At 37.7% G+C, this 15,115-nt stretch overlaps 1 protein-coding gene across 1 annotated transcript in view; it reads left to right on the top strand.

Annotated features, from left to right (window-relative positions):
- npas3 (neuronal PAS domain protein 3) overlaps positions 1-15,115 on the top strand; it is a 408,670-nt gene that overhangs the window by 276,299 nt on the left and 117,256 nt on the right. The window contains exon 5 of the mRNA XM_079832348.1: positions 110-199. Within this exon, the coding sequence (XP_079688474.1) occupies positions 110-199 (90 nt within the window). The remainder of the gene's footprint in view (positions 1-109; positions 200-15,115) is intronic.

Genomic DNA, 15,115 nt, shown 5'->3' with positions numbered 1-15,115 from the left:
CAATTCTGGGCTTGATGGCTTCTCTCTCTGTGCTGTGAGAAATAAGCTATCTGTGAGACTCTCGCCTGACTTGTTTCTTCTCTTTTCTCTTTTTCTGTTTCCTCCACAGTCCCTGGATGGATTTGTATTTGCACTAAACAAGGAGGGGAGGTTTTTGTACATCTCAGAGACGGTGTCCATATACCTGGGGCTTTCACAGGTGAGTGCACTTGAGATTTTCACTCTCCCATCTCTTTTCGTTCATCGGTGCGAAAGAGGATCTGGACAAATTAGTGTTAGATAAACTCCTGCGGTTTTGTTAGCTGCTGTTTAATTTGCGGCGTTCATCACTGCATATTTTAAGCGCCGGAGAGATGTTCTCATTGGAATGCTAGCGTGTTCCCCGCTCCGGTTGGCTCGAGCCAGGGCCTTCCAATAAACAGACAGATCGGCGAGGTCAGACAGTGAGAAAGTGACCTTCAGAACTCTTGCGGTCCTGTCTAGCTGAGCTTCATCTCGAGTGCTAGCAGGCTTCAATCAAACCAGACACGGCTGCACAACAGGCAGCTTCTGTTCACCGGTGGTTCAAAAATCCACACAAATCATCAGAATTGTTTCTTGCTGTCCTTGTATGAGGAATCTAAACCACACAGGTGCCTTCAAAATGTGTACTGAACTGTTGACTGTAACGGTTTGCAGCAGTTTAACTTTTTGTCTGTCAGAGATCGGGAATAATTTGGGCTGTGACCAGGATGACAGACTACCATAGATTTGGAAATAAAATATGCGGCTTATATACAGTCCACAGTATGTGAGGGCCCAACATGTGCAGTATACAACCAGATCACGCTACAAGGAGTAATGTATCCCACAATGCAATGCACTCGATTTGACCTACCATGTCTTGTATGGAAAATGAACCAGAGGGATTCTGTTAAAAAATAGGTGTTTTACCATATTTTACCAGTCTTTTGACAGCTCCAGTGCTTTCTTGAAAACTACAGATAATACTTCCGCATTAATGTATCTCCGCCCATGGACAGTCGGATCGGAAGAGGGTTATTAACAGAACAGTTATTGTAAGGGTAGTTTTATCACTGAAAATTGTGAAATTGTTATACTTTGTCTGCTCTTTAAACAGCGTTATGGTACAAATGGAACACTTTGGCAACAGCTTTCTTGTACGTGACAGTGTTTTTCAGTTTTTACACTATGGTGTTTACCCTAAAACACTGTGTTCGTAGTCAACCAGTTTGACATTTTTGCTACAAACACAGGTTTTTAGGTTTTCTGTTGCGGTATTCTCTACATATTTAATATTCTTTATAGCCTTTAGCCACTGGATTCGTCATTGTAAACTGCTAAACATTCACTCTTTGAATTCTTGCACTCTGGAACAACACAAGTCGACACTTTTATGACTAAAAGTTTGCAAAGAAGTATTTCCTACTAAAGCAAGGTGGTATTTGACTCTGCTCCTGTGTATCCAATAGGAGCAGACTGGTGGGAGTGGCCTTGGATGGCAACATACCCAGTGCATTATGGCGGTTGAAGTTTTCCTATATTTGGCAAAAAGGTTTTCTCAAGTCAAGTAGCATCGATTTCTGTAGTTTTTTCACCTTTCTACTGCATATGCAGCCAAGTTCTATTGAAAGCCCATTTTGCTAATGGTGAATTACCTCTTTAAAAAAAACTCTGATAACATTTTACTTAAAGCCTTTATAATGCATTATAAAAGTATTCATAATGTAGGTTATAGTGCAATATATATTTCATAAATAATTGTAACCAAAGTTAAAATGCATTATAATATTTGCAGATTCCTTGTTACAACTGAAATAGTTTTGTCATGCGTTTTAATGCATTATACGATCTAAAGGTGGAACAATGAATAGATAAGTGTTATAATGTATTATAACTGTGTACAATTATTCATGAGACCATACAATGCATTATAAGGTGCATTACAAGGCATAATTAATATATTAAAAATGAAATATATAAAAAATACTTTTATAATACATTATATATAAAGGCTTTAAATAAAGTGTTACCAAAGCTCCTTTCAGTATACAGTATAAATTGGCATAAAAACAGCATTCATTATATACAGTACACTGTGCACGGTCTACGAGTACCTGGATGACCTGGGTCCTTAATTATAGGAACACTTTTAGTTTTTTTTTTTTCATTTTTGTGAGCGGTCTAATAAGATTCAATGATCTATGCTAAGCTACGCTATAAGTGCTACCTCCAGACCCGGAGATCAGCTGAATGGATTCTAAAACGGTAAAACTCAATTGTTTAACTCTAGGGGAGTTAGAAAATGAGCCTATTTTAAAAAAAGTTGAGTGTTCCTTTAAGTTTTATACATGCTAGTCTCCATGGCGGATGATTATTAAACAGCAAGCACAAACTACGCAAAAGCAGCATCCCTTCCGGCGCACTCAGTGTCCTAATTCACTCACTCGTTTTCATTCACTCCTTCAAGTGAACTATATTAGTGGAGTAATGTAGGGAATAGTTGGATATAGGGGGGGATTTCGAACACAGCCTAGAACAAAGGAAACCAGCAGGAAACGTAATAATTAAATCCAAACTAAGAGACCATCAAAATCAAACTGAAACCAAAACTGAATGTGACAGCATGGAATACACAGATTAAAAATATCAGGCATACAGTGCATACTATGTAGTGCGCTATGATTCCATTTCGAACATATGCTTTCAATCTGGTTCAAGTGCAGCTATGACCTGTCAGATTTACACATTGTAAATATTGAGTCTTCAAAATTATAAAAGCAACAGTGGCTGTTAAAAGACTTAAAATATTCTGCTAGATAGAAGGATTGAGATATGAATTAAGAAGAGAAGACTAAAGCAAACTCAAAATTAATTCAGCATTAATTGATTGATGATTTTTATCAAATAATTGATTAATTCTCAAAATCCTGGCTTTTGGAATTTGGCTTGCTCTTTTTCTGTGGTATTATCTTTAGGTTGGCCTGCTGATAGAGTGCTTGTAAAGTCTTTAGTCTAAGTAGGTTTTATTATCTTACATGGTTAAGCTTATCCCATAACTCTCCTGATCTTAATTGCTAAACCTTTTTCTTCGTTAATCTGTCCTAGAGGCCACAAATTTATAAGGTGTAGTTCATTATTTTCATCGTTAATTGGATGAGCAATTTGCGAGCTTTTCTGCATTGACAGTTCTATGCATTTTTGTGCTGTGGTTTATCTAAAATAGACTATAATATATGATTTTCATATATTTGCTAGGTTTACTGTGCCGCTCTGAGTAGTTAATTAACATTTGTTCAAATTAGATTTTGGTGCTCAGTTAATGCACATCTCCAGTCATGCAAGTAATCACCAGGATAGCTTATCTTTTTATAAATGTCTGTTTGATAACTAAACTTTGGATAATACAGGGAATATAAATTCATACTGCAGGATGGTTGTAGCTTATGTCTGCTGTTTTAATGTGCTTCTGCATCTTTTTGTTATAAACAGTTTTTTTTTTTTTTTAAATCAGAAAAAAAACGATCACAGTAACATAAATGCAATGTGGTCTGAACAGCCTTAATGGAGTGGTACTATCAGTCATGTTTAACACTTCTCCTTGAATTTTTTTTTTTTTATCTAGCATAATGGTTTATAACAGCCGTTTAACCCTGCGTTTTGTAACCCTGTAAGTTACAGCCCTGCATTGCGATGGTAAGAGCCAATAGATCTCTTCAGACCGCTCTGTGCGAGCTTTGATTTCCTAAGAGCTAATGATGGAGGTTATTAAAGATTCAGGGCTTGAACCATACTGCGGCCATTACACTAGGCACAGTCGATAGCATGACCTTTTAGCACCGCGGCTCAATCATACGAGCGCTCAGCTGCTCAAATCCAAGCTCTGCTCTCAGACAGATACTGCGGCCTCGCAGGGCACTAGAGGAGCACTAATCTCTAAATCGAGCTCTTCCTCAATCCCTTTGAAAGTAGATAGGAAGCGTCCAGTCATGGAGTTCACTGTCCCCGTAATGACATCAGCTGGACCTTACTGTGATTCTAAGCCAGCTGCACAACAGTTATGACGGTGTGGTTTATGGCATGTTTTGTAAAGTGGTTAAATCTTTGGGTTGGGTTTGAGCATAGGTTACACATATTGGGTGTACTTAAAGCTTTGCTTTGGTAGCAGCAATATAGGTTCCATCTCATACAGAGGAGAATATAAAAAAAAAAAAAAAAAAAAAAAAATATATATATATATATATATATATATATATATATATATATATTTTTTTTTTTTAAACTATGCACTGGATGTATGTGTGTGTGTGTGTGTGTGTGTGTGTGTGTGTGTGTGTGTGTGTGTGTGTGTGTATATATATATATATATATATATATATATATATATATATAGTTTAAATAAAATATATATACTGTATATACACACACTTTATTGCCAAGAATATTGGGACAATAGTCCCTCAAAATCATTGATTTCAGGTGTTAATATCAGTTCCATGGCCACAGGTGTATAAAATCAAGCACCTAGACATGCAGACGCTTCTACAAACATTTGTGAAAGAATGGGACGCTCTCAGGAGCTCAGTGGAGCTCAAGCATAGTTCAGTGATAGGTTGCCACCTGTGCAATAAGTCCATTCGTGAAATTTCCTTACAACTAAATATCCCACGGTCAATTGTTAGTGGTACTCTAGAGCAGTGGAGACGTTTTCTTTTTCAGGGGTTTGGCTTGGCCCCTTAGAACTCTTAATGCTTCAGCATACCAAGACATTTTGGACAATTTCATGCTTCCAACTTTGTGGGAACAGTTTGGGGATGGCCACTTCCTGTTCCAACATCACTGCGCACCAGTGCACAAAGCAAGGTCCATAAAGACATGGATGAGCGAGATTGGTGTGGAGGAACTTGACTGTAGGGCTGCAACGAGACGTCGACTACGAAAATACGTCAACATGCGTGAAATGCGTCGACGCGTCACTTTATTTATGTTCTAGAATAGAACAGATCTAGAATAAGGGCGGCTTCTGCTCACGGGCATAGTGAAAATTATCATTTATTATATAAAGCCAGACCGCGACATTCAAAAGTGTGGGAGTACTTTAAACAGAAGCCGAATAAAACTGTGCTTTGTTCGCTCTGTAACGGCGGTTTCACACTGCGCGTGCAAGCAGTGCGGTGACAGAGCAGAAGCTGTGCGTGGGGAGAGCGGGAGCAGCGCACACCCATTTCACACTGCCAGTGTTTGTCTCGCGCAGCTGAATCATGGCATGTGTGTTGCAAATACAGACGAAGATTGTCCATTCGGTCACATTTGCCGGTGTTCTTCTCCGACCACAGTACGTCTCGTGCTTTTATTTATTATGGACAGTATATATCTTCTGCAAATGCAACCGGGTTCCCCTCTGTCCCAAACATATATGCATATATAACATGCTGTATATAGGTCGTTTACATAAAGTAACATTAAAGTTAAGATATGCCTCTAGTTTTAATCATTTAAATGTGTCTTTGAAGTTTGGGCAAAAACTTGTGGCAGCTTTAGTTTATGCACATGTATATCTTCAAAATAGACAACTAGTTATACTATATTAAAACTATGCTGAAAGCTCCTGTATGTGAACCTTTTGCAGATAAATACAAGTGCATTTTAATTTACTATTGACACAAATCAATAAGTAAATCATACTCAACTACGGTAATTAATAACCTATTACAGTAAACAACATTTCCTAATTAGGCCTACTCTGTATACATTTTATGATGAATAGTATCGTTAGTTATACATAATGTTTAAAATGCTTCTTGTGTTCATAGATTTCATTATAAAATGGCATAAGTACACTACCCTTCCTGAAATACAATTAATATTGTCATCATTCATTGATTTCATGTTAAAATAATATACAAATTCACTACCCTCTTTGAAATACAATAATCAATAAAAAAGAATCATCAGATTAATCTGGAAAAATAATTGTTAGATTAGTCGACTAATCGAAAAAATAATCGATAGATTAATCGAACAAAAAAATTGTCATTAGATGCAGCCCTACTTGGCTGACCTCAACCTCATACACGTTTGGGATGATTTAAGAGTGAATACTGCGAGCAAGGCCTTATCGTCCAACATCAGTGCTTGACCTCACAAATGCGCTTCTAGAAAAATGGTCAAAAATTCCCATAAACACACTCCTAAACCTTGTGGAAAGCCTTCCCAGAAGAGTTGAAGCTGTTATAGCCAAAACTTTTTGAGACCTTTTTTCCTGCCGGTGCAACTCAATTTTGTTAGACGTTCCACTGGTGCCACCACCACCCTGCCCAACTGAAAGAGCTATCTTTTATATTGCATATAAGAAACATCAAACAAAATGAAAGTGAAACGAAACCACACTACTCGTTTGACCTAGACAGCGCTAGCGCTAGAACAGGTTTACTCGCGGGATGATCTTAAACACATGACAGCGTTACTACACAGCGGTGGGAGATCCAGCGAGAAAGAGTTTTAATTTGCTGCCGCATTAATAACATCGCAGTGAGATATAGTGGGAAGCATTCAAATTCAGCACAGAATTCTCTGTTATAAATTATAGATATCAGATCAAACAGCGCTGACGTGGAAACCAGGTGACATATTGTGCCATGAACAAAGAAATTATAGAAGGCTTTTCAATCCACAAATCACCAACATTCACCATGGATTTAATGTAGTACACTAACTGTAACCATGGTATTGTGGCAGAAATAGTTGAATGTTTGCAAAGTTACTTATAGTTAGAAGAATGTCTAAAGCGGACCATCGAAATAAAGCGTTACCTTATTGTATAGATATTTTCTATTAAGCAATAATGTCATAGTCTACTTTTCACAAAGCAATCAAATGGGAATAGAGAATATCAAGTACTGTCCTACATTATTTCTCACTGAATATTCTGTTTGACTTAGGAATATTTCACATGACAGAATGCGAACACCATTTCATGTCCATTTGTACAGCAAAGATTGTGCTTTTGCGTGACTTTTTCAAGTCCAGCCTGAGTGTTTTTTTTTGTTCACATTCTCTCCTCTGTCCATCCGTCCCCTCCTCTCTGCTCTCCTCAGGTCAGCGAGCGAAGGATGCGAAATTGCTTTTCCCTCCATGGCCATTGACCACCTTGTGTTAGATTAATGTGTGCAGACCGGAGAAGCCAGCAGATTTTTACAGCGAGTGCAAGCTTCTCTTCCTGTATGGCCGACATTACCATGATGCTAAACAATGGCTCCACCTGCCCCTGGTTGTTTGATAATACAGTTAATGTGGCCAAGCTGAAGCGCGCGGTCGTGTTTTCACTCCCTTATCTCGATGGTCTTTGACTCCGCTCTCAGATTCTGGCTGATAACAAGGTTTTGCGTTTGACAGTAAAAGTAACACCCCTTTTCATCTGCATCTGTATTATTCAGTTCAACAGATGGCCGTTTATCCATTTTTGCTGCACTAATAGCTGTTATCATTTAGCTTCTGTATGTAAATAGGCATATGTTGCCAAATTTTTCACTTGCCTGGGTTTTTCATTCCTCTCTGCTTGGCTTGTGCACCGGGTGATTAGTTCATCTCCAATAATTAATATGTGATGGATGCACGGCCATCTTTCCCAGATTAATGGCCAGGTTTGTCTTTACGGTCGACTCAAATTGAGAGGCGGCGATAACATCACACCACTTGGGATTTTCTTATTGAGTTTTCGAGGTGAAGGAAAGCTGCTTTGGAAAAGGACCTTGTCGCCGGGTCAGCGCATTCCCCAACGTTTGTGCGCCGCTGACATGGCACACGGGCAGCTGTCTGTTTTGTAATTGAGATGTGTATGTTTGCTTTTGTGTAACAGATGGCGCCGTGTGCTTATGCTGATAGCTAGGAAAATAATAATTGCATTATTCTGGCCAAAAGAATATTAGCTTCTGGAATATGGCCATTTGCAGCAGGCACCCCTGCCAGTACAGCATATGCACTTGCATGGACTAGATATCCAAGGAAATTGATACATCTGGAATAACGCGACCATCTGAGGTCTCATCTGCCTCCTAGGATTTAGATTTAACCGCGTTCCTTTTCCATAACCGCCAGCTTAACTGTTGTACAGTACGCACAGTGACATCTGAAGGCCGCGTGTAATGTACCATATGGTGGAGGAATTTGCCTTTCTACATTTGGCAATAGTGACGGATCTGGAATGCCTCCAGGAATGTGTACTGCCTTTTCCCGTTGTGGGCGTCTTTTTCATAAAAGAGCCAGTCGGCTTTCGACCCCGCTGCCCCGTCTCTATTCAGGTTGCGTGGGGAAAGGCGGTGCTGGGATTGAATGTAGACATCTGCTGTGCTGTAGGTGACAGGGGAGTGTGTGTGTCCACCAGAGGCTCGACCATCACATTCCCACACGTTCGGCCCTCCTCCCCATCACTCAGCCACCCATGTGCTCCGCTCCGGCCAGGGAGACTCAAGGAATATCGAATCTATTAGCATAAACGTCTGGCCGAATGTCTGATCACATCTTTGTGAGTCAGTTACCCTCAGACCATCCTTTATCTCGATTTTTACTCCCTCACTTGTTCACCCCCCCTGTGTCTCTTACATTAATCCTCTGAAGTGATGCTTTTGAACGTTTTTGGCATGGCTAGTGAAGGTGACTGGGTGGATCTCCGTCACGGGTCATGTTTCACCCCAAAGTTTAAGGAAAGACAGTAATTCGAATTGTAATAAGACAGGAAATTGTAATAAATTATGAACATACTTTTAAGTCATTTAATAGCAAATATATATCAAGATGTATCAATTAATGTGGCTTTTATTAATACATTTTATTTTATTACTTTTGTATAGAATAAGCGCAAAATATATTTATTTAGGGATGAACGTTTTGTGTGTATGTATGTATGTATGTATGTATGTATGTATGTATGTATGTATGTATGTATGTATGTATGTATGTATGTATGTATGTATGTATGTATGTATGTATGTATGTATGTATGTATGTATGTATGTATGTATATATATATATATATATATATATATATATATATATATATATATATATAAGCATCACAACAGCAAATCATCATATTAGAATGATTTCTGAAGGATCACGTGATACTAAAGACTGGCGTAATGATGCTGAAAATTCAGCTTTTCATCACAGGAATAAATTACATTTTAATTACACTCACATTTTAGAAAATTCAAATAGTTATTTTAATTTTATATAAATAATAGACCCTGAATTATAAGTCCTTCAATGACATTGTTATATATAATCTAAATAGGCCTATTTTTTAACAGTGAATGATTATGTATAATAGTAATCTTGTTTGAAATGAATAATAGTAGTATACAGTATATTATAATTATTCACTGTTCATAATAATACAGGTCAGAGTACTGTATGGCCACCAACCAGATTTCAGAATAACCAGCCAAGCCCTGAACAATGAAACAATGGAGAATAATTTCACTGGCTGTTAGAACAGCCCATCAAGGTAGACTTGGAAATATTACTAAATGGATAATAAGTATTCTTTTATTTATGATGCTGTGGCTGCCGAGGGTCAGCATTTGCATGTGAGCCTGTGGCGGTGCGGCGAGAGACAGGGGCAGAGGAAGGTCATGTTTAATTGAGCCACCCGCGATCCACAGCGCTCCCAGAACTGCCCCTCCTGTTCCCGCTCTCACCCTGAGCTCAGAGACAGTCATGGAGGAGCTGTCATATCCCATCATGCCCCTCTGGAACAATTAAGCTTTGTGTGCTGGCCGTGGTACTCTCCTTTGAAGCCTGTTTTGTTGTTTTTAAATGGTAAAGATTGAGATTTGAAAAGGAAAAGATGATCTTTATTTAGCTGAACTGGTAGGGCTTTAACTTCTTGAATGAACTAGAAGCATCCACTAATCTGACACTAAACCATATCAGTCACAGTTCACATTGAGGTGTTCACAAACTTTAGTACAGAGTAACGTAAATGAACATATTATTTTATTATTTTTTACCATTTTTTTGTTTTTTTAACCATATCTTGCTTTAAATATTTTCTAACTACTTGATTATGATTACTCTGATTTAAAATATATATTTATTATTTGTATTTTTTTTTGTTATATCACCCAACCCAGCTATGTATATATAGGCCAATTTTCCTGAGACCGTTTTGAAAATGCACTTAATTCTATATTTATACAATATTGTAATTTATTAATGAGTTTTACAAAAAACACAGTATGACCATACATACAAATACATAACTGTATGTATGTACTCGGAATGAACGACCGGTTAGAAACGACCTGTTCCATATTTAGACGATTTGTATGTTATTCTTATTCAGAGTGTTTTATCTCTGCCATTGAATAACCAGCCACACATGTCGCCCACATGGGACTGACAAAAAAGTGATGGGTGGAAGCGTTTCCCTGCTTATACAAGGAACGTGGCTTAAAAAACATTATTAATTCACAACATTTAAATTGATAAGTGCTCCGAGCCAAAGACTACAAGGGCACTTTGAAAAGCAAATAGCGACCTAGTGAAGAAATTGATTTTTCCTGCTGAAAATGACTGCATGATGCATCATTTGACTGCACTGCGTCCGAGTGCTTGACAGAGATAATCTCAGCAATCCCACAGGTGACCTTATCGTTCTCGGCAGGGCAGGCTCGTCCGCGTGCCTGTCTTTGTGCATGTCAAGGTTTCCTGGGCGCCGTCCTTTGGGGAACCAAAGTTAGACCTTCTCCATCTTGATGTCAAGCTGGAAACATTATGGAAAAGAGGAAGAATCAGCGGTAATCTCAAAGTCAACAAAGGCCATTAATAATTGGATGACTGAAAAATTAGAGGTGCGGCAGATAGTCTGGCAGGCCAATTGTTGAAACAATAGACGCTGTTTTGTGCTTAAGTGACTAGACTGCAAGGAGGGATGGAGAGAAAAAGAGAAAGAGAGAGAGTTTATGAAAGCGGACACAGAGCCTGTAGGAGTGGGAGTGTTTTAACTGAAGAACAGATGGTTTGGCGGCACATTGTCAAGGTCAGGGAACTTTAGAGGGTTTTTTTCCCTCACCTTTTGTTTTAGATCCTTTTGTCTTTATAGATGTTTGCACCTTAGACAGTCATTGGATTTATCTATTCGACAGAACTTATGCACTTCAATAACCAAAAAATGAAAATTCTGTCATTTTCTTCCCCTCACGTCTTTAAAAATTGAGTTTGTGTTATCCAGAATTCTCTTTTCCATACAGTGAAAGTGACAGCTGTTCCCTTTCATATGCATGGTAAAAAGAGCAACTTAGACATTCTGCTGAACATTTCCTTTCGTGAAAGTCAACTGGGGTTGGGTTTGGGTGAGTAAATGAGAGAGTGTCATTTTGAGTGCATTCTATTCAATTCACTTCTAAACCAGTTCAAAACTGGAGAGAAAAAACAAAGCATTTGCAGGACAAAATTTGCAATGCGATATTGTAGTTGAGACCCAATAAAGCTGCATTTGCATATCTCTGAGTAAAGCAAGATATCCAACCACTTTATTTTACCCATGAAAAGTGGGCGTTCCTTGGACGGCCACAGCTGGCGGTTTCTATATGACAGGTGATTGTAGAATCTGAGAAATAAGCGTTCAGTGACATCAGCTGAACAGGCAGGTCCTTTAAGATCTACAGTATAATCTTGATGAAAGATTATAGTTCACTGATGACTTTAGTAAAAAAGGTTTTCATTTTGTAGTCCCATTTTTGGATCTTTTTGACTTTATTGCTCTGACAAAGGCATCATCTTTTATTCAAAGAATGTTAGAAATGTCATTAAATGTGCTTTAATGAATCAATTAGCTGCTATTGTATTTACTATTAATATGCATTACCTTCTACGTGTTGTTTCCCACTTTCCATTTGAATGGTAGCATACAATCTAACAAAACAACATAATGTAAATTAATATGTCAGCATAAATCAGCATTTGTTGAGTACCATATGAAACCATATTATTAGTACCATATTATTTTCAATAATCACACATGACGTAACTGTCCTGGCTAAATGCTAATGGCACAGTAGGTGTGCGTACAATCAATTGTTTGCCGTTTCTTTACTCACAAAGCTCAGCTGCAGTAAATTCAAAATCATGTTTTTTATATAATAATAAAGGGGGCGTATTACAGAAAGATCTCAAATTTAGAATCCTATTTTATCTGTTTGGTAACCATGGTAATTTCAGTTAGGTTATCATATAGGACAAAAGCTATTACAGAATTACATTTCTTAAGCGCATAATCAAAATACACAGTATGACCGTACATACAAATACATAACTGTATGTATGTACTCTTTGTAATTTCTTTCGGATTATTACATTCAGATTATTCGGGTATTACAGATGCATTCCTAACTGGACAAAACAATCCTAAAAACTGTCTTCAAGGGTTAGTTCACCCAAAAATAAAATTTCTTGCATTAATGAACACAGTTTAAGATATTTTAGATTTAGTCCGAGGGCTTTCAGTCCTTTGAATGTAAGTGTATGAACACTTTGCTGTCCACGTCCAGAAAGGTAATGAAAACATCATCAAAGTAGTCCTATCACCCCACTGGTGTCCTATCTTCAAACCTTTTTGAAATCTAACGGTAAACCTCATAGAATGGCGTTACATTTATTAATTATACAAGACAAATAGCAACAACGTTTGATGGTGGAGAGACTTTTTGGGGGACCCAGAGGATGTGATGATAAAATACTCATAAATAATTACAGACTCCCACGACACATGATTTTGCGGTTAGTTGAAGAATTGCGACCAACATTACAGCGGCCAAGTGACTAACGGCATACCTTTTTTTTGTGTGTAAAATGCTATTTTCGAATAGACTGTAAAAAATATGGACGTAGTGTCCGTGACGTCACCCATAGGATTCTGATGAGCCGTTCTGAAGCGCAAAGTATGGACGAGATGGCCGTTTGCCGTGTCATCGCGCATCACTCCCGGATAACAAAAAATAGGCAAAAAGGCGGGAAGTGGGCGGAGCTGAAGTGACACGATGACTAACAGACAGCAGATAAATGGCTATCCACCTGTCACTCGAAGTGGCCACGCCCTTAATTATGCAGAACTTTAATGCTTTATATAATGTAAACGAATGAGTTATAAAAAAATTCACCCCCTCACAGTTGTCATGAAGGGCAAAATTAGCCATATAGACCAAAACCACAATTTGTACCAGACTGTAAACATGTTTTAATCTGCTGTAAAGTTGGCCATTTTAACATGGGGCTCAATGAGATTCTGCTCCCTTCTGGAGCCTGTAATTGCAGTTTAAGTCACTTCCGTATTGGCTTCAAATGAAACTGCCGCTTGGTGAGGACGCTTCTATAGCAAAAATGTTACAATCTGGCATATCCAAAAATCTTAAAGAAGTGGCCAGGGCAATCAGTGCTTTAGCGCCTGCCTACATTGTTTCCTAGGGGAAAGGAGCGGTCGACCATCAAAACTGCTGAATAAAAAAGGCTTTACCTTTTCAACAGAGTTTATCAAAAAAATTTATATCTGCCGCACTGAAATTAAAAGTATGCAATTGTTTCTCCATTTTGATTCTAGGTTTACCTCAGAAGCAGTTTGCACATTGTTAGTTGTTGATAACGGACCGATTACCGAACTCGATGGAGCGGTTTAAGATTTCCTACAGATAAGATTAGATTTTGTAAGATAGGAAAAGAATCCTAAATCAAGTTAAGATTTGCTTCTGTAATACGAATTTGTGAAAAATCCTAAATTAACTTATCATATCTTAAATTAAGACCTAAAACAGAAACTTTCTGTAATACACCCCCAGGTAAGCATCTCTAAACCATATCAGTGTCATTGAAATAGTGTCATATTTTGAGCTTCTTTTTCTCTTGTCGTCTTGTTGTTTTTTACTTACTATAACATACAAGACTATGATAATTTGGTTTCATTTAAGTAGCTGTGATCCACACTCAAAATTCGAAATCCTTTTAGTCACTTTATTTCACAAAAAAAGTGAAATAAAGTGACTAAACAGGATACAAGGTATGAAACGAGAGAGTGCGGTGTAAACGACTCTGTTTAATTTAACTAGGCCATATTAGGCGTTTTATCCACAGCCAGTGTCAGATACTTTGTGTGACGTTGTGTGTTAGCATACACCTGTCTGCAGCGTCTGGGTTAGCATAGCCACTATCGCTGATCTCTAAAGGACTCTTTGATAAGCACAATGGCCAGATTTCTCCTCATCTCTAGACTGATACGGCCCCTCTCATTTCAGATGTCTGTCCGCTGTTATTAATGTCAGGCGGAGGATCTGGCCGATAGTATCTCCAGAGTGCTGACACCAGGCTTTCCTAGCCCGTCTTTGATCTGAACGGAGATCAGGAACGGGAATATCGGATTGGAAATACGGCGGTTTAGTGCGGTAGCTCACTCAGAACGAGTGAGGATTTGATAATTGCTGTTTCAGAAGTTTGAGATTAATTGTAGGGTGTTTTATCAAATTGAGAAAAAAGTGTTTATGCGACATATGTTGTTTGTAGTTTACTGATATTTCTGAACAGTAATATTTAAAGAAAGGCTTCCTATCTTTGATCTCCTATCTTAATTTCTGATTGGAAAACAGAAATCTGATCTCAGAAAAACAATTCCAGAAATTAATTTAAAAATGACCACATTGCTGTTTTTATACAGTAAAACAGTATTATGATATATAAATGCTGAAACCATTTGTGAGATTTATAGCATTTTCAAAGTGAGAAATTGTAGAAAAAAAATATTATTTGTCATAAATATATTGTCTCAATTCATGATGATTCTATATAGAGACATTTCCAGATCACATTTCACCTGTTATACTGTTATAATGTTTGTATTACAGTAAGGATTTATTGCATTATGATATTTATAAAGATGGATAAATATTATTTTATTGTTTAATTCATATAATTATTATTCTATTTATAAATTGGAGAAAATGGTCATTGTTTGTCGTGAAAATGTCACAATTCTTTATATATTATATATTCTTGTTGGTGTTTCCAGATAGATAGATAGATAGATAGATAGATAGATAGACAGACAGACAGACAGACAGACAGACAGACA

Source organism: Gobio gobio (genome assembly GCF_949357685.1).
Source record: "Gobio gobio genome assembly, chromosome: 13".
Classification (NCBI taxonomy): domain Eukaryota; kingdom Metazoa; phylum Chordata; class Actinopteri; order Cypriniformes; family Gobionidae; genus Gobio; species Gobio gobio.
This window is presented reverse-complemented; position numbering and strand designations above follow the sequence as displayed.